This window comes from Papio anubis, chromosome 17 (genome assembly GCF_008728515.1).
Source record: "Papio anubis isolate 15944 chromosome 17, Panubis1.0, whole genome shotgun sequence".
NCBI classification, from domain to species: domain Eukaryota; kingdom Metazoa; phylum Chordata; class Mammalia; order Primates; family Cercopithecidae; genus Papio; species Papio anubis.
The window spans coordinates 9896445-9917358 of NC_044992.1; the positions used below are offsets into that span (position 1 = coordinate 9896445).

Sequence of the window (20914 nt, forward strand, 5' to 3'; positions counted from 1 at the left end):
CTGACTCATGTGTTGAAAGGCCTGAAGTCATAAGAAAAGAATGGAATCAGACTCTGAGTTTCATTTAATGGTAATAATTAAGACTTAAGAACTAGGCAGGGTGCAGTGGCTCACACCTGTCTTCCCAGCACTTTGGGAGGCCAAGCCAGGTGGATCACTTGAAGTCAGTAGTTCGACATCAGCCTGGCCAACATGGTGAAACCCCATCTCTACTAAAACTACCAATAAAATTAGCCAGGCGTGGTGGTGCACACCTGTAATCCTGGCTACTTGGGAGGCTGAGCATGAGAATTGCGTGAACCCAGGAGGTGGAGGTTGCAGTGAGCCGAGATGGTGCCATTGCACTCCAGTCTGGGTGACAGAGAAGGACTCCATCTCAAATAAAAAAAAAAAAAAAGAAGAAAGAAAAGAAAAAAGACTTAAGAACTCACCACATGCCAGGCTTTATCCATATTGATTCACTGAAGCTTTATAATAGTCCTGTGAGGTAGGTGCTAATATCATTCCTATTATATAACCACTGAGAGTTTAAGCAACCTGCCCAAGGCTATACAACTAGTCAGAAGCTGAAATGAGTTTCAAATGCTCTCTGGCTCCAGAGCCTATGCCTGTAACCTCTCATTTTTGGAAGTACATCATATTTGAGTGCCTACTCGGTACAAGACTCTGTGCTGGGTATGGGGAACAGGGGTATGAGCGAAGATCACTGCCCTACAGGAGTTGACAATGCAGATGGGAAGAGAGGTGCATAGACATGAAAAGGATAAATCATTTTCCCAAGATGAAGCTATCCTAACTGATTGGACTGTGGACAGTGGATTCGATGTATGTACAAGGTATTTGAAAACCACAAAGTGTGTTGTATATATAAAATATTAGCAGAATTGTTATAATAGTTATTGATAATAACATTTTATTTATTTTGAAGGAGGGAAGAGATCTGGATGGGAGTAGTGACTGTAGATAACAATAATCTTTCAGTACTTTTCAGTTTACATGACTATTTTACATATTTTATTATATTTATTTTTCTCTACCAGGCTGAAGGGCTTATACGATTCATATTATTATTATTCCCACTGTCTAAATGGGGAAACTGAGGTCTAAAAGGGTAAGGGATTGGATAAAAGGCCCTACAGCTAGTATGCAATTGAACCAGAACTGAAATCCAGGATTTCTGATTCCAAAGCCATGCCTTTTCCTCTCTCCTCTCCTGTCTCTTAAAGGAGGCAGACTTTTATCTGGGTGAGGGGAACAGAAAGGAGGTTCTAGGCTTAGGGAACTGAGGGATCATGGCTTGGAAACAAGTCTTCCCAGGATATTTCAGGAAGGTCAATAGGGAAAGCCAGGCCACGGCACAGGACTGGGGTGAGGTCGGGGGTAATACGGAGGTGAAGGCAGAAGTGGGCTGTGCTTGTTTGTGATGGATTTTCAGTGCCCAGGGAAGGAGTCAGGCATTATTCTGAGATCACTGGGAAGCCTTTTGAGGTTTGTGAGCAGGAAAGTGAGCAGATTACACACACACACGTGCACACGCACACATGCACACTCATGCACACACATACATATGTATTTGAAGATGAGTCAAGAACTGGTGATATGATGTAGTGGTGGCAAGAGAACCTGGCAGCCTAGAAGCACTTTGTGGCTATGGAAAAAACCTTGGTTTAAAACTTCCTAGATGATGGGATAGGATCTCATGGCTCGTGGGGGCAGGCAGGCTGTTTGATGCTTAGACTTCACCCCTCAATGCCCCTGCACTTTCAGATCTGTGTTAAAATTCGCCACAGCACCACAGGGTGGTTTTTGCAGTGGTTGTGAGTCCTGGTGGCTGGTGGTTCTGAGTCCAGCCCTGGTGGCTCTGAGTCCATCACGAAGAATCAGGGAGAAGAACATTGCATGGGCTTGTAATTTTTCTTTTACGCTGTCCCATTTAGGCAAAGCAGGAACAGTGAATTTTCAAACCCCAGGTGGTAAAAGAAGTGTGTATTAGGGACCAAGTGTGGTGGTTCACGCCTGTAGTCCCAGCACTTTGGGAGGCTAAGGTACGCGTATCACTTGAGGTCGGGAGTTCGATACCAGCCTGGTCAACATGGTGAAACCCCATCTCTACTAAAAACACAAAAATTAGCTGAGCATGGTGGCAGGCGCCTGTAATCCCAGCTACTCGGGAGGCTGAGGCAGGAGAATCTCTTGAACCTGAGAGACGGAGGTTGCAGTGAGCTGAGTTCGTAACACTGCACTCCAGCCTGGGTGACAGAGCAAGACTCTATCTCAAAAAAATTAAAAAAGAAGTGTATATTAGGGCCTATTTAAGATCTTTGTGAGTTCTAGGCTTATTTTTTGAGGCCCTACCCCATATTATATCAATATATTAAAATCTACCCAATGTATATTAACATCCACTTACACTGAATATAAAAAATAATCAGCCGGGCACGGTGGCTCACGCCTGTAATCCCAGCACTTTGGGAGGCTGAGGCGGGTGGATCATGAGGTCAGGAGATTGAGACCATATTGGCTAACACAGTGAAACCCCGTCTCTACTAAAAATACCAAAAAAAAAAAAAAAAAATTAGCCAGGCGTGGTGGTGGGTGCCTGTAGTTCCAGCTACTCAGGAGGCTGTGGCAGGAGAATGGCGTGAACCCAGTAGGCAGAGCTTACAGTGAGTGGAGATCACGCCACTGCACTCCAGCCTAGGTGACAGAGCGAGACTCTGTCTCAAAAAAAAAATTTTTTTTTAAAAAACTGGTGTAAAATGAAGAGGGCCTCAATTATAGAGAGTAAAAATGAAGTTCAAAAGGAAAGAGAGACCAGGAGGTGGAGCTTGCAGTGGGCCCAGATAGTGCCACTGCACTCCAGCCTGGGCAACAGGGCAAGACTCCGTCAAAAAATAAAAAAAAAGGAAAGAGAGAAAACTCAAGAGGTCCCCTAAAGGCAGGACCCAAAGGGCTTTGATGACTGCCGAGTTTGAGGGGTGAGGAGTCGTCAAAGGATCCTGCCTGTCATCCAGCCCTCATTACAGCCTGGAATCTAGGACCGTGACACCAGCCCAGAGGAGATACTGAATTGGAGAAAGACGTGTTGATTTTGGACATATTGAGCGTGAGACGATGTGGCACAGATAGGGGTTCAAAGTTTAAAGGAGATGTCAAGGCTAGAGATGTCGTTCTCTGTGTTGGGGGATATCATTTGTCTAGAGGTGATAATTGAAACTACTGTGAAAGTTGAGCGCTCACAGGACAGCTAGGTGTTGCAGACATGGGGAGAGGAAATGAAAGCAGAAAAAGAGGAAAAAAGTAAATAAAAATAAAGAAGGTTCATTCTGCAAGTAAGCAAATATCAAGTGAGAAGCAGTAAGATCTTGCTGGAGTCAGAAGACCTGAGAGAGTCCCCAGCTTACTTCTGCCATTTACTGACTGGGGTGAGCTCCCTGCCTTCTCTTAGCAACTCTGGAATTCTTTCCCCTTCAGCTTCAAAATCAGAAAAAATTGTTTTGTTTCTGCCCAAGTCACGCGGATGATGCGGGGACCTAATGAAATCCTGTCTTTGCCATGTAGATGTGGCTATCTCTGTGTGTAGTCTGCTTCTAGCCCATGCCAAACTGTATATTTTCATGTCCACCCACCCTGACCTGGTCTCAGCATATAATCCACCATCCCCCCAAATCTAACTGAGCAATGCAGAATTTACAGAAGATTTTGTAGGGGAGACAGAGAAGAGGATTATATTACATACCTCAGAATAAATTATCTGTTTCCGTCAGAAATGTCTGTTCTACAAAGTCCATTTTTCTTTACACTGATGCTGGATGTCTTTTCCTTTCTTCCTTTCAGGAATTTCTCTGCACCCCTAGGGTACTCAGTTGTTCCTCTATTACGTGGAATGATTTAGCTCTGCCATAGACATGCATTTCTACTCATCTGGTTACTCAGCAACATAAAAGTCATCGAATAAAGAAGACCACTTTCATCTTTAGAAACAATTTGGTCGCCACCTAGTTTTACTCACATAGGCCTTTTTTCGGGGGAAAGGGGCTCATCTTTCTCTTTCTTTTTTTACAGCTGTATTGAAGCACAATTGATATACAAAAAGCTATACACACTTAAGCACACAATTTCATGAGTCTGGACATATGCATACACCATAATCAAGGTAATAGTCATATCCATCAACTCTGAGAGATTTCTTGTTTTGGGGTCTCATCATCTCTTATTTCATCACTATCCCCCCCAAGTCCACAGCTCCCACCCCACACTATCAGCTCACTATCAGCTCACCCCACACTATCAGCTCCAAGTCAAACCTGAGAGGAGTTCTATGACTGGAAATTTTCTTCAGTCTTATTACAAAGTCATTTTGTCTGCTCTAAAGTGAAGGTAACTTTATTATTAGTGTCAAAATAAGTCAAAGGAGGTGATATTTTCAAGAGAGAGGCTATCATGAAGAGCGCTACAGAGAAACTGGAGAAAGACAGGACCAGGAACAGGGCATTGGATTGGCCAGGGAGATTATCCTGACAGCAATGTCAGCAGGATGGTGGGGGTGGCAGCAAGGGATTAAGGAATGAGCAGGTGTTAAGGAGGAGGAAAAAGTTTTACTGATTTTCCTTGGGACAAATCTCTTCACAAATCACTATTTAAGATGCATTCAGAGGAAATATCAATGTGGATAGTGCAGTGGGAAGAAGGAGGCAGTAGCAAGGCCGAATAAGACTAGGAAAAAAAAGTGTGACTGAGGTCACTCCTCAGAGGGCTACTTGAGAAGAAAGGGCAATTAATTGTGCTAATAGTGGGATCATACCTCATCCCTCACAACTCAGGCTATCTCAGGGCTTATGTAACAGATGAAATTTCAAAAAGCAGCAGGAAGTTTTCCAGCCAGGAATATAAATTTCTGGGTGAAAGTCATAGGGCAGGCACATCGGTGAATGGCCCCCATTCATATTTGAATTGCCTAACTAAAGATCTGAATGACAATATAGATTCTGGAACTAAAGGAGGCTTTGAATATTATCTAAAGTAACTCCTGCCTTACAGAATCAGAAATTGAGGTTCTAGACAGGTTATCTAATTCATGCTAAGCATAAAATTAGACCCCTTTCCATCTTACTCTCAAACTCAACAGAGCAAGTTTACAACTCTTTCAAGTAGAATATATAAACTTCTTCACTTCTGGTATTTATATACTGAAAGTGTGCAAATCAAAAAGTTCATAGGGGTTATCAAAAGCATGATTTAAATTGATTATTAAATGTCAGTGAGAAGAGAGACTTTTCACAGTTTTGTAGGTGGGAAAACTGAGGCTTGGTGAGGGCAAGTGACTAATCACACAGCTAATAAGTGGCAGAGTGAGAGCTAAAACAAACATCTTTTGACTCCAAGTCCAGTTTGTATTTTCACTTGAAGACAGCTGCTTCTGGCTTTACAAGATCCTGTAAGACACTAATGCTCTCAGAATTATACATGCTTCTCCGAATTACACATAAACTAGGCATCCTTCACTGAAAATAACATGAAGAGATCGTGTGGATGACCTGAGAACATTGTGTTCAGAGAAGAAATCCTACCAGCTAGGTCTGTTCGGTAAATTGGAGACTTTCCAGCCTGGCTTCATAGCTTTGACTCATGTCTGTGAAAGTTAGGATCTTCTGCTGTTTGCTTCCTACCTCCCCTTTTTGGGGTCTGTTTAGTGTGTTTTGGCTACTTCAGCTGCTTAAAACCTCATTAGAGCTAAGGAAAGCATGACTGATTACTTTTAACTACTACTATTTAGGTCTTAAACAATGTGTCCTAAAAAAGCTTGTTGGACACAGTAAAAAGTATGTACTTAAATCATTAAAATCCACATGATAATCCAGTAACTAAGGATGGACCTTGACAATCAGAATGCTAGCTCTCAAATTCTGACTTCACCATTTAAGCTACTTGAATCTGGGCAAGTTACTTCACCTTTCTCAGCCTCATTTTTCTCACCTGTAGAATGGGAACAATAACAATAACTAACTCAGGAGGTTCTTGTGGCAATTAAGTGAATTAATGAATGCATGGCAGGGTACTATTTGGATGCCACATGACAGTTTGGGAAAGGGGAGAGTGATTGAGGCTATGTCAACAGAGGACCCTGTGATTTTGCAAAACATGAGCTTTCTCTGGCAAACGCACCAACCACTGCCAGTGGCAGAGGGCTTTGGGAGCCAAGTCAATGTCCTCAATGTTGTTCGTGTCTTTGATGTTGCTGTCTGGTGAGACCCACCAGCTACCAAAGCCTGTCCACTGTCTTTTTAGTCCTGTCATTCTACCCACTCTATGTAGCCAATTTTCTGTGTAGATTCATTCCTCCCCACATAGCAGTAAAACAAAACAGGGAAGATAGGAGCCTGGATACCTGAAAGTAGGTGACCAACCATGCCAGTTTGTTTGGGGCTAACGGAGTTCTTGAGACTTTCCGTTTCAAAACCAGGACTGTCTTGGGCAAGGGGTGGTAGATCCATCACTATACCTGATAGGTTGTTTGGGGGTACCACAGCAAAGTCCTCAAAATCTCTACCTAAATTTTGGTTTAAATCCTTTCACATTTTCCGTGTTTTTATGTATTCTTTTTTTGTTTGTTTGTTTGAGACAGAGTCTCGCTCTGTCGCTAGGCTGGAGTGCAATGGCGTGATCTCGGCTTACTGCAACCTCCTGACAAGACAAGCCTGACCAAGACAAGGATAGATGGAATCAGTTGGACATCTCCTAGAATGATCCAAGCTAGAATGATGATGAAATTCCCACCTGGAACTGTTAATTGCAAAGCTGTAATACATACACAGGGCTTTGCAGAGAGCAAGCAACATGGTGAACACGCATTCATTCATTAAATATTCACTGAGAGCTTACTATATGCTGGGAGGAATTTAAGTACTGAAGAACAAAATAAAGTCACAAACAGATATATCAATTAATGATAAATGCTCTGAAAGAAAGAAAAGCAGGATAAGGAAACAGTGGCTGTGTGAGGTCTAAACAGATTGAACAGGGAAAGTTTCTCTGAAGAGGCGATATTTGAGCAGACACCTAGTGAAGTGAATGAGTAAGCCGTGAAAATATCAAAGGGCGACAGTATTTCAGGCAGAGGAAACAAATGCATACGCTCTGGGAGATGGTGGGCCAGTGGGGCAGAATGAACCAGCAGTAGGGAATGTAGTGGCAGAGGTAGGCAAGAGCAGATGGTTTAGAGCCTTGGAAATTAAGGTAAGAACTTCGGGTTTCAAATGTCACCTGTTGTTACAAAGGCTGTTTTGTTCCTCCTTTTTCTGTGCTGAGCGTTGGATCTTACCTGCTCTTTTTCTACTCAATACTGGTTCATTCTGTCCAACGAAATTTATTGAATGTCTGCTCTTCGTTCAACAAAGGCTAATGAATACATTTTTCCAGGAACTGAAGAGAAAGTTTGTTTTCTCAACAACTGTGATCTAGTTGTGGAGAGGGAGGGAGTGCGTCAAAGCGCTGATAAGGCGTCAAAAGACCGCAGCAGTGGGCCGGGCGCGGGGGCTCACGCCTGTAATCCAGCACTTTGGGAGCTGAGGCGGGCGGATCACCTGAGGCAGGGAGATCGAGAGCAGCCGACCAACATGGAGAAACGCCGCCTCTACTAAAAATACAAAAATTAGCCGGGCGTGGTGGCGCATGCCTGTAATCCCAGCTTAAATCGGAAGGCGGAGGTTGCGGTGAGTCGAGATCGCACCATTGCACTCCAGCCTGGGCAACAAGAGCGAAACTGTCTCAAAAAAAAAAAAAAAAAAAAAAGAAGAAAAAGGAGGCAGCAGCAGTGTGCTTTGAAGGAGACACCCCAGTACTACAGGAGAGAAACGATGTTTTCAATCGTCCAGAGAGGAGGAGAGTCACTTCCGGTGCGTCCCGGGGCATCATGGGAGGGGTCAGTCTGCGGCAAGGAAAGGCCAGAGGTGACTCTCGCCATGGCTGGGGCAGCCCTGGAGGCCACACTGGGACCTGGCCAGTAAGTGTGCATTTGAGAGTTTGCGAGTGAGCAGGACCTTGTTCTTCCCGGCGATTTATTTGCGCTGTGCAATTCCAGACAGTAGATCCGTGAAGGGCTGTGTGGTGGGGAGGGTATGAAATTGAGTGTGGAGAGGGCATTTGAGGGTAAGTCCCATGGCTGACTGGGCCAGACAGAAAATTTAAAATTCTTGTCACCAAAGCCCATTTGAAATTTTTCAGTGCATGCATAGCCATATTATTATGTTGTACACATACATATTCTTTTTTTTTTTTTTTTTTTTTTTTTGAGACGGAGTAGCACTCTTGTCACCAGGCTGGCATGCTGTGGCACCATCTCGGTTCACTGCAACCTCCACCTCCCGGGTTCAAGTGATTCTCCTGCCTCAGCCTCCTGAGTAGCTGAGGTCACAGGCACCCGCCACCACGCCCGGCTAATTTTTGTACTTTTAGTAGAGACGGGATTTCGCCATGTTGGCCAGGCTGGTCTCAAACTCCTGACCTCAGGTGATCCGCCCGCCTCATCTTCCCAAAGTGTTGGGATTACAGGCGTGAGCCACCGCGCCCGGCCACACATATATTCTTATATAAGGTCAAGTTCAGATACTCAAATCTGTGGGTACCCATTGAATTATTTTTCCAAATCGTGGAAAAAGTGATGATTTTGTTGCTCAGAAGGTACTACCTTTCCCATCCATGTTTTAAACATAATATCTTATCATTTGAGCCTTCACATTGCTCTGTACCTCAGTTTCCCCAAGCAAGCCACAAGCCATAGTTTCTGTGAGGAGCTGAGAAAATAGTCTGCCCTCTTGTGAAGGTCAGGCTATTGACATCGAAGAGAAGCCCTGTTTTGGGTGCGTTCCCCAGGGGAAATGTTTTCCTCCTTCACCATGGAGAGGCTTTCTTTTTCCTTGCGGCCTCCGGAAGCAGCATCTTAGTGACCCTTGAAACCAGGAGGGAGGAATCAGGCTGGCAAATTCCATCCTTAAGCAAGGTTCTTTCCATCTGCCCACGGCTGATTCTTCAGCTTCTCGCTTTGGAAAATGTGACCGTTGGAGTCTGCGGTGAAGGTTCCTAGGGACACTGATATGTGGAACATGTGCCCAAACCTCTGCGGCAGCCAGGAGGCAGAATTTAAGTTTGCTTACTGACAGCTGCTCTGTGTCAGTCCTGGAATGTTAATCCTTACAGAGAGCTTGGATGACAGGCAACAGCTTTTAGCAGCTGTGCTAATAGTCTCATCCATCAGATGACCCTCTTTTCACCTTACTGTTGTCAGTTGTATCCATGTCTTTGATGAGAAGTGGATAAGAAATCTTAAGGGGCAGGTTACTTTTATTTATTTTAAAAACATGAGCCTTTAAAAGAATTCCAAAAATAGTACACACATTGAAAAATATAATCAAACATACTGCAGGAAAATTTTAAGTCGTGCCTAAAATTTTAGCATGGAAGTCATCTCTATGTAAATTTTTCAATTTCACATTTTTTCCATGTTTTTAGGTATTCTTGTTTGAGACGGAGTCTCACTCTGTCGCTAGGCTGGAGTGCAATGGCGTGATCTTGGCTCACTGCAACCTCTGCCTTCTGGGTTCAAGTGTTTCTTCTGCCTCAGCCTCCCCTGTAGCTGGGACTACAGGCGCGCACCACCACACACCACCAGCTAACTTTTGTATTTTTTAGTAGAAATGGGGTTTCACCATGTTGGCCAGGATGGTATCAATCTCTTGACCTCATGATCTGCCCACTTCGGCCTCCCAAGGTGCTGGGATTACAGGTGTGTACTACCGCACCTGGCCAATTTTTATGTATTCTTAAATACATACACAATTGAGATATCAGTCTGCAAGCACTGTTTTGTATTCTGCTTTTGGAACATATTTGACAATTTTTCTCATGATATTAACTATTCTTTTGGATTATGATTTTTAATAGTTACATAGTGTACCATGCTTTGAAGATAACATAATTCATATGACAAATTTTCTATTATTGGGCATTTAGGATGCTCTAAATTTCTGTTCTTTTAAAACATTCTGGTAAATATGTGTGTACATAAATGCTTATGCATATCTTTAATTATTAAATTTATAGAATAGAATTTCTGGGCAAAGCCTAAAGATGGTTTTCAGTTTGCAATAGTGGAGTCCCTGTTATTGGAGCCTTTGCAGTAATGATATTGCATAGGAAAACAAAATGTATTCACTAATGATCTTATTGATCATTAGATGTTGTAAATATGCAACAATCAATTTAAGTTGAATGCAAAGTAAAATGAGAAATCTTGCAACAACATTTGCAGAATTTAGTGAAGTTAATGAAAGTAGTAAAAGAAATTGGCTTGAATTTTGCAAAGCCATTGACCAGTGTGGATTCCACAGTGTTGAACTAGTTAACAACTGAAGAACTGAAAATGGACAAAAATGATGACCCAATAGATGTTTCACGAGAATGAATTCAGGATCAAAGGATTAGGAAAGGTCTTAAAAATATTGAAGAAGTCCTGCATTTTTGTGAAAAAGGATGTACTTTATTATTGCATTGCAAAACTTAAAGGATGTCATATTATGTTATCACATATGACTGTGAGAAATCTGTCCCTTTCATCCCAACTGCAACATTTATTTGTTCTTTGTTCTAAGAATAGCAGAGGTGCAATTGTGACCTAATCTTAAGAAATACAACAGAAGGCCGGGTATGGTGGCTCATGTCTGTAATCCCAGCACTTTGGGAGGCTGAGGCAGGCAGATCATGAGCTCAAGAGATCGAGACCATCCTGGCTAACATGGTGAAACCCCATCTCTACTAAAAATACAAAAAATAGCTGGGCATGGTGGTGCATGCCTGTAGTCCCAGCTACTCAGGAGGCTGAGGCAGGAGAATCACTTGAACCCAGGAGGTGGAGGTTGCAGTGAGCTGAGGTTGTGCCACTGCACTCCAGCCTGGCAACAGAGCGAGACTGCATACAAAAAAAAAAAAAAAAAAGAAATACAACAGAAAATAAATATATTTCAATATTTTTGGTTTTATTTTGAAAATCAAACCCTAGTTCACAATTTACTCTGAAATTTTGGACCTCATTTTAATTTAGATTTGCTTTAAATCATTGCTTTTCCAGATGGCATGATTTTCTATGTGGAAAATCTCAAGGAATCTACAAAAAACTTCAGAACTAATAAGAGAGTTCAGTAAGGTTTGAAGATACAGGATAAACATAGGAAAAAATCAATTGTTTTTCTGTATGCTAGCAGTGAACATGTAGACAGCAAAATTAGAAATATACCATTTATAGTCACTTAAAAAAAAGAAAAAAATTAGACATACATCGAACAAAATGTGTATAGGGCTTGTATGCTGAAAACTACCAAACACTGATGAAAGAAATTAGAGAAGATCTAAATAAATGAAACAGACTGTAGTCAAGAATTGGAAGACTCAACATAGTAAATATGTCAACAAACTGATAAACAGGCTTAATGCAATTTCTGTGAAAAAGTATAACTCTGGCTTTAAAGTTTGACATATAGTATTCTAATTACTAGTTATTTTCCCAGAGTACTGTAATTGTGGTATTTCCCCTAATGCAGAATTTTAAATTTATGGAGGTATAATTGACATTTAAAACCGCACATACTTAAAGTGCACAATTTGATAGGTTTTGACATGTTTAGATGCCTGTGAAACTGTCATCTCTATCAAGATAATGAACATGTTCATCGACCCTCCAAATTTCCTCCTGCTCCCTTGTAATCCCCACCACTCTTTCTTTGTGCCCCCTACAAACCCTCCCTCTGCATCACTAGCCAACTGCTGGTCCACTTTCTATCACTATAGTTTTCATTTTCTAGAATTTTATATAAATAGAATCATATAGTATGTACTTTTTGGAGGGGCTCCTGCTTTCAGTCAACATAATTATCTTGAGATTCATTCTTTTTTGTGTTAATAGTTTCTTTTTATTGCTTAGTAGTATTTTGTTGTATGGATATACCATAATTTGTTTACCCATTCGTTGATGGATATTTTGGTTCTTCTTTTTAGTTTTTGCTCCTATTACAAATAAATGTGCCATAAACATTTGTGTACAAGTTTTCATTTGGACATATGCTTAAATTTCTCTTTGGTAAATACCTGGGAAGAGAATGACTAGATCATACAGATAATTTGTTAACTTTTTAAGAAGTTGCCAAACTGTTTTCCTAAGTCATTGTAACATTTTACATTGTGACTCTTGGCCAACACTTTGGTCTTTTAGTCATTGTAGTAAATGTGTTGCAGTAACTTACTGTTTTTTATTGATATTTTTCTCATGACTCTGATGTTGAATGTTTTTTCAGATGCCTTTTTATCATCTGTATGTTTAGTGAAATGTTTGTCCAAACCTTTTGCCTTTCAAAGTATTAGGTTGTTTTCTTTTCACTGGATTTTTAGATTTGTTTATATATTCTTAATATAAATATTTTGTCAGGGATATAAGTTGTAAATACTTTCAGTCTGTGACTTGTCTTTTCATTCTTTTTGTAACAGTGTTTTTCAAAGAGCAGAAGCTTTAAATTTTGATGATATACAATTGATCAATTTTTTCTTTTGTGGCCTGTATGTTTGGTGTCATATCTAAGACATCTTTGCCTAAGCCGAGGTCACAAAGATTTCTTCTTTTGTTTCTTTCTAGATGTTCTTATGATTATAGTTTTGATTTCCTCTTTGATCCAAAATTTTGTTTTTGGAGATTATTTAAATTTTTTTTCCTTTTTTGTTTTAAACTTTTGTTATTAGACACACTTGAGATTGTGGTCTACACAATTTATACTGTAAAAGATTGAGGCCGATAGGGGTTTAGAGGTTGGGGGAGAGTAAATGTTGGAAGGTAGAAGGAGTGCATAAAGTACAGTCTTTGTCCAGATTGCATTTTTGCTCTGCTGCTTCCTCTTTCTGGAGGCCAAACACGTCCGTTCTACTCCATCAAGCCTTTTTATTTTTTTGTTTTATTTTCTGTCCTTGTTTCATAAGTTCATTCTTTCACTCTGTCCCTCATCCAATCTATCTGACAATACTATGTACGCTAGCTACCTTCAATAAATCTGGAATCCATCCACTTCTCTTTGTCTCCCGATGTTATTTTTCTGCCCTAAGCCACTGTCAAGGTTTTTATTGTTGTTGTTAGTTTTTGTTTGTTTGTTTGTTTTTTGTTTTTGTTTTGAGACGGGGTCTCACTCTGTCTCCCAGGCTGGAGTGCAGTGTTGCGATCTTGGTTTATTGCAGCCTTGACTTCCCGGGCTCAGGTGATTCTCCTGCCTCAGCCTCCCCAGTAGCTGGGACTACAGGCCTATGCCACTATGCCCTGCTAATTTTTTTCTATTTTTAGTAGAGATGGGGTTTTGCCATGTTGCTCAGGCTGGTCTCGAACTCTTGAGCTCGAGTGATCTGCCCACTTCGACCTCCGAAAGTGTTAGGATTCCAGGCGTGAACCACCGCACCCAATTGCCACTGTCATCTTTTATCCTTTATTTTTCAGTAGGCTCCTAACTAGTTTCCCAGTGTCTATCTTTGCTCCCTTAGTTTATTCTCAACACAGCAGCCACAGTGATTCTTTTAAAATGTATGTTAATATCACCCTGCTCAAAATCCTCCAAAGCTTTCCCACTTCACCCTGAATAAAGGCAAAAGTCCTTCGAGTGGCCAAGGGGCCCTACATGATCTGGCCTCTGGGTTCCTCTCTTATGCCTTAACTATCTCATCTTGCTCATTCTCTTCCTGCCCTGCTTGGCCTCCTCCCTGCCCCTCTAACATTCCCAACCTTCCCTTGCCTTAAGGCCTTTGCATTTTCTGTTGTTCTCTGCCTGGATGTGCTGTGCACCCACATACTCACTTGGTTTACTCTCTTACCTCCTTTGGGTCACTGTTCAAATGTCTTCTTACCAGAGACGCCTTCCTTGACTACTCTCTATGAAATAGTAAATGCGTCTCTCTTACTTTTTAATTTCCCATTAGTGCTCGTCATCTGGCTCATTACATAGTTATGAATTTATTTATTGCTTTTCTTTCCTTGTGGAATATAAGCTCCTAGCGAGCAGGAACTATATTTTGTTCACTGCCGTACCCACAGAACTGAAACAGTGCCTGGCACTATTTATTGATTTATCGTATTGATGCACATAGTAGATGCTCAATATCTGTTTGTGGAGTAAATGAATGGCCCCATACGGAGGGCAGCCTCAGGGAGTGTTTTTCTTAGTAATTTGTAGCAATCTAGAGAGAGATAATAACAACGAGCTCAGCAAAAGGTATTTGTGTGTGTGTTGGGGGGGTGAAGAGGTGGGAAAGGGACTGTCAGGTGGTGCTGAAGGCATAAAATATTGAATACTCTGCAAAGCCATATATAATATTAAGATATTAATAGCTAGGTGAGAACTGTGAGCATAAATAGCTTTGCAAGTGAAAAAATGAAAGTCCGGTTTAATGTATACATTTACTGTAGTTTTTATTTATTCAGCTTTAAGAGGAAAATAAACATCATAAAGCAAGTGACCAAAAATAGCACATTTTGTGCCTTTCTTCAGCCACTTGATAGCATCAGGCAGGTGTGTTTACTCTGCACTGATTTTTGTGTGAACCTCTCGGCTCTTCACTCGCAATTTGTTGACCTGGGACTCAGCAATGTCAGCCCGTTCCTCGGCCTCCTCCAACTCGTGCTGGAGTTTGCGGAATTTAGATAGATTAGCATTGGATTGTTCCTCCTAAGAATAGAGATAAAATTGTGAGAATTAGACTGTGTGGTTCTCATTGCACTTATCACCAGACAGGATGAGTTCCTCAAATCAGGTATTTCCTTCTTATGGTCTATTTAGCATATCCGACTTCACATCTAGACAGAGTTTATTACTTTCAACTGTAATTTTTACTTTAAAGAATGAAAGGAGAGTTTTGAAGTGGAGGAGACAGCCTAATATAAAGCCCATACCTACTTTTATGATGTATGGTCTGTGGAAAGGAGGAAGAGATCTATGTACCCTTATAGACATCAGTAAGTAAATGCAAGGCCAAACTATAACTTGAGGAAATATAACTTACTATGTATTTTTGCCATATGTTTTCATTCTACTATATAAAGAAAGAGAAAAGGTAGGACTAGGAAGAAAGTCTTCTCTGTTATTTGACTCATTACCATTTATGCCTCTCCCTTTTTTCTTTCCTTTTCTTCCTTCCTATTTACTTCCTACCTATCACATGTGTCTGGAAGAGTGGAGGGATAACCAGGAAGAGTATGGGTAAAGAATCTTCTAACATGTTCTTATAGTAGCTACAGCAAATGTGGGGACAAGAGCCCCCACTGATGACACTAGCAGGGAGTGAAGAAGTCAGGTGGGGTAAAAGATTGATGTTTGGCTTTTGAGAACTTGATTTTTTCTATGTCTAGAGGGAGAGGAATATTTATGATGGTATTAATTAGAATTCCTACTGTATATCATTTGCAGCTATCAAGTAAGTGAGCTGTTTGGAACTTGCCCCCCTCAATGCTTACAAATTGCTTAATAATATAAATATCTTGGCTGGGTGTGGTGGTTCATGCCTGTAATCCCAGCACTTTGGGAGGCCAAGGCGGGCGGATCACTTGAGGCCAGGAGTTCGAGACCAGCCTGGCCAACATGGTGAAGCCCCATCTCTACTGAAAATACGAAAACCAGGTAGGTGTGGTGGCGCACGCCTGTCGTCCCAGCTACTGGAGAGGCTGAGGCATAAGAATCGCTTGAGGTTGGGAGGCAGAGGTTGCAGTGAGCCAAGATCATGCCACTGCACTCCAACCTGGGTGACACAGAGAGTCTCTGTCTCCAAAAAAAAAAAAAAAAAAAAAATCTCCTTTTGAAATCTTGTTCTGTAATTTGGATTTGGGGGGGGGACAAATTCATATTTATAAAATCATCCCCCTTAAAATATGAGTGGCAGATTTTCACTTTCATTGCATCTTCTTTCTTATTGATGGATTCTTTTAAAACATTTTCTACTGCAAAAGAAATTTCCTTCTTTCCTCAAGGACTTAAAGATACTTACAGCCTCCTCAGCTAGTCTCTTGTATGATTTCACCTTCGCCTGTAATTTATCTACCAAGTCCTGCAGCCTGAGAACATTCTTGCGATCTTCTTCAGTCTGAAAGTTTGAAAAAAATCATCTGCATTCATTCCAAAGAAATTAGGCTACTCTGGGTACTAAAATAAAATCATTTGGCATGATAGCAGGTGGGCCTAGGGTAAACCTGATCAACTCTGCGATTTTCTTCATAAAATTAACTCTTGTTAAATGTTTCCAGTGTGCAGGCCCTGTATTAGAGAATTGCACACATCTTCTCTAATCCTTACCTCCCTATCCTGGAAGATAGATGCTGTTATCCCTATTTTACAGGTGAAGAAACTGAGGTTTAGAGTATTAAGTTCAACAAGCAAGAGAGGCCATACTAGGACTAATACCCAGTTTATCTGTCTTTAAAATCTGTATTCTTTACTCTCATGCTATTTTCTAAACTTTAGAAATCTGAAGGCCTCCCTAAGTTTTAGTATAGGTCTGTGATAAGCAACTGTCTTTACACCTTATATGTACCAAGTTAATGCATATTTGTTTATGAGTGGCATATAAATACATAGTCATAAGGTTTTCAATTTCCTTCTGGGCAGAAGACCGGATATTCTGGAAGGCTATTCCCTTTACCTGGTAGGTGAGTTCTTTTACTCGTCGCTCATGTTTCCGTAGACCTTTAACAGCCTCTGCATTACGTTTCTGTTCATTTTCAACCTCTCCTTCAAGCTCACGTACCTGTAGCCAAGAAAAATACTTACGCAGTCAGTCTTGGGGGATATTAATTAGCCCAAGACCTACTGAAGGCATGGGGTGGGTGTTCCCAGCTCCAGGACAGGATGGGAGTCTTGTGTAGGAAGAGAGAAGGGTAGCGAACGTGCCCTTTTTCCCTTCCCAGATTTAGAGAGATTGAGACACCCACCCTGGCCTCCAGTTTCTGGATCTGCTTCTTCCCGCCCTTCAGTGCCAGCTGCTCGGCCTCATCCAGACGGTGCTGCAGGTCCTTCACCGTCTGCTCCAGGTTCTTCTTCATCCGCTCCAGGTGGGCGCTGGTGTCCTGCTCCTTCTTCAGCTCCTCAGCCATCATGGCAGCCTATTTAGGAAATAAATTAATAAAGTAATGAAACTTGATGATAGCAGGTAGCATACATGTGTCAGTAAGACAAATGTGCATCTTACATCAGTGATGGCCTTCTTGGCTTTCTCTTCTGCATTGCGTGATTCTTGGATTACTTCCTCCACTTCACTTTGGAGTTGAGAAACGTCATTTTCTAATTTCTTCTTGGTGTTGATGAGGCTGGTATTCTGTTAAAAGTAGTCAGTGGAAATTTACAAAATTTGTCATTTGCCCTCTTGGGATTTTACAGGTGTCTTACTTGTTGGTTCATGCAGGGGATCTGTTGGCAACATTTCACTAAACTTTAATTATTTGTTCAGTGGCAAATGTTAATTATTTGCAAGGTAGGAACTCCTTTCCCCCAACTTCCCCAGTGTCCATCTGATTTATGCATAAGGACCTCTGAGGTTTGAGAATGCCTTTATTGGCATACATTAGTTAATTGTTCTTTTTTTTTTTTTTTTTTTTTTTGAGACAGAGTCTCGCTCTGTCGCCCAGGCTGGAGTGCAGTGGCCGGATCTCAGCTCACTGCAGCTCCGCCTCCCGGGTTCACGCCGTTCTCCTGCCTCAGCCTCCCGAGTAGCTGGGACTACAGGCGCCCGCCACCTCGCCCGGCTAGCTTTTTGTATTTTTTTTTAGTAGAGACGGGGTTTCACCGTGTTAGCCAGGATGGTCTCGATCTCCTGACCTCGTGATCCGCCCGTCTCGGCTTCCCAAAGTGCTGGGATTACAGGCTTGAGCCACCGCGCCCGGCCCCCTAGTTCTTTTAATTATATTTCAGTCAGACATCACTACTTACTCTCTCTCTGGAAGGTTGGAAATAGAAAAGGATACATTCGTTTTGTGAGTGGCAGGCACTGAGAATTTCTTGCTTAGTAGGATCTATTCTCTCTGAATTTTCATGATTTGTTCCCTTGGAGAGCACTGAATTTTGTCTTCTGAAAACATATTCTTAAGATTTCAACTCAGGGCCGGGCGCGGTGGCTCAAGCCTGTAATCCCAGCACTTTGGGAGGCCAAGACGGGCGGATCACGAGGTCAGGATATCAAGACCATCCGGGCTAACACGGTGAAACCCCGTCTCTACTAAAAATACAAAAAATTAGCCGGGCGTGGTGGCGGGTGCCTGTAGTCCCAGCTACTCGGGAGGCTGAGGCAGGAGAATGGCATAAACCCGAGGAGGGCTTGCAGTGAGCTGAGAGATCCGGCCACTGTGCACCTCCAGCCTGGGTGACAGGCGAGACTCGTCTCAAAAAAAAAAAAAGATTTCAACTCAGTATTTCTCAGAGAGAAGCAATATTGTCTCAATGGGTATTTGAAAATGTTTAGGGGCAGATATTTTTGGTTGTCAAAATGACTAGGGGGTGCTACTGCATTTAATGCCTGGGCAAGTCAAGAATGCTAAATGTGCTGTAAGGCATGGGGACAGTGAACACAGCAGTGCTAAATGCTTAAGTGCTACCGATGAGAAACACTGCATGGAACATTTTCAGATTTTGGAGGTAGCAGGTGTCTTTACTCAGTATTATTCTACCTCATGGTTTCCAAAATAATCTAAATAGCCAAACCTTATTTTTAAATAAAAAAGTAATAGCTTTTTTGGGGAGGGGGCATAGAAACCCCAAGAAGGAAACAGGAACACACACCAAAAAACAAAAAAAATCACCCATAATCTAATTACCCTAAGATAATGGCAATGAGTATTTTTGAGCATATCCCCCATCCTTGTTTACATACACATATTTATACAAATGGAGTACTTTCATGCTATAATTCTAATGCATCACCCTGCCAGCACACCAGCATTTGTTTGATGTGAGGGTCTCACCTGGGTGTGGAGGAGCTGGTACACATATTTATACAAATTGAGTACTTTCATGTGATAATTCTAATGCATCCCCCTACCAGTACACCAGCATTTGTTTGATGTGAGGGTCTCACCTGGGTGTGCAGGAGCTGGACACGCTCACTGGCATCCAGGAGCTCCTGTTCGGCGATTTTCCTGCTCCTCTCTGTCTGCTCCAGAGTGGCCCGCAGCTCCTCGATCTCAGCCTGCAGCAGGTTGGCCCTGCGCTCTATGATTGCCAGCTGTTCCTTCAGGTCTTCTTGGCCCCGGAGAGCATCATCTAGGTGGAGCTGGGTTTCCTGTTAAGTGAAAAACAGAAAAAGGCTTTAGGTGTTCTGAAGGGGATTTGAAGATCCCAGGAGATGAACTGGGAGATTGTACTGGCGCCAGGAACAGAAGATGACCTCTGCCTGTCATTTGACTGCATCTGAGTATGGTTAGGTCATTTGCTTAGGGTGAGAGAGAATTATCAGGAGACACAGATTGTTGTTCTGTTTCTGCCATTAACTGGTTATTGTGTCATGTGTGAGTCACTAATGTCTGTCATTTGTGGAGCAGTTTCCATATGCTCTCTCCAGGACTTGGCATCTGTTATTTCATTTGATCTTCACAGTAACTCGGTGAGGTGGGGAATTTCATTCTTATTTTGAAGAAGGAACAGAGGTTCTGAGAGGTTAAATAACTTGCTTAAAATCAGGCAGCTAGTAAATGACAAAACTAAGACTCAACCTCAGGCCTGTCTGGTGCCCAAGTCTGTTCACTTGCTTTCATATCATATTGTAATGCCTAGGCATCTGTTTGATCTTCTACATAACATTTTCTTAAAAATAATATGTTCTATGTGTATTTAGTTCAGTTATCTTTGTGCTGTCAGCTGTAAAATTTGTTAAGAGAAAAAAAGGATGGTTTAGCAAGGTGTTTGGGAAATGGAAGACAGGTATTTTCCCTGCTTCATCTGGGAGGCAAATGTGGACCCATTTACCTTCAGGATTCCTTGGGTGTTCCTGTAGTTCCTTAAACTCTCCGCAGCTAAGCGATTGGCATGATTCAGCTGGATTTCCATTTCATTCAGATCTCCTTCCATTTTCTTCTTGACTCTCAGAGCATCATTTCTGCTTCTAATCTCTGCATCCAGCGTGCTCTGCATTGTCTCCACGACTCTAGTGTGGTTTCTCTTCAGCTGGTCAATTTCCTCATCTTTTTCTGCAATTTTTCTGTCAACTTCAGACTTGACTTGGTTTAACTCAAGCTGGATACGCAGAATCTTTCCTTCTTCATGTTCAAGAGATGCCTTAACAAAACGGTTGTCAATTAATAATGGAGAAGAGCCTGAGTATTTGGAGTATATTCCCTTGTGAGCCAAACTCTCGTCAATATCAGTTTGTCTAATTTTACAAAGTATAATACAGTAGTTCTGGCAATCTTCTAGGTAAATCATTATTTTGTTTATTCAGTGACAGATTATTTAGAGCAGCTCTGCAATGAAGGCGCTTTGTGCTATACAAATATTATTCATATTAGTACTAATAAAATTATATAATTAAATTCATGTATAGTAAATATAAACTCTCAATCTGTTTTAGAAATGAAAATGTTCTTGTGGAACATACTAACCTCGAGTCTAGAAATTATCAGTTTTAAAATATGTTAATTTTTTTCTGATTACATAATAAATGTGCATTGTATAATGTGAGGGCAATACATAAAAACAAAAGAAAAACTAACTGTTGTTCCCCCAGCAAGAGATAAACATTTTAATGTGATGTAGTTTTTTCAAGTCCTTTTTCCTACTTCTATATATTTTTGCATAATCAAAATTATATTGTATATGCAAATTTGTGTCTTTAAAATACTGTCTACCATAAAATATTTTTCCAAAAT

The 20914-nt window shown here is 41.5% G+C and overlaps 2 protein-coding genes across 2 annotated transcripts in view; both read right to left on the reverse strand.

Moving 5' to 3' along the window:
• MYH13 (myosin heavy chain 13) overlaps positions 1 to 7592 on the reverse strand; it is a 78706-nt gene extending 71114 nt beyond the window's left edge. Inside the window, exon 1 of the mRNA XM_031657224.1 lies at positions 7322 to 7592. The gene's annotated coding sequence lies outside the window, so the exon portion shown is untranslated. The remainder of the gene's footprint in view (positions 1 to 7321) is intronic.
• Positions 7593 to 14468: 6876 nt separating this feature from the next.
• Positions 14469 to 20914, reverse strand: part of LOC101009387 (myosin-8) — a 30481-nt gene continuing 24035 nt past the window's right edge. Inside the window, exons 32-38 of the mRNA XM_009189681.4 lie at positions 20016 to 20324; positions 19129 to 19332; positions 17251 to 17376; positions 16994 to 17164; positions 16705 to 16809; positions 16054 to 16149; positions 14469 to 14741 (exon numbers count right to left, since the gene is read on the reverse strand). Coding sequence (XP_009187945.3) covers positions 14592 to 14741; positions 16054 to 16149; positions 16705 to 16809; positions 16994 to 17164; positions 17251 to 17376; positions 19129 to 19332; positions 20016 to 20324 — 1161 coding nt within the window. The 3' untranslated portion in view covers positions 14469 to 14591. The remainder of the gene's footprint in view (positions 14742 to 16053; positions 16150 to 16704; positions 16810 to 16993; positions 17165 to 17250; positions 17377 to 19128; positions 19333 to 20015; positions 20325 to 20914) is intronic.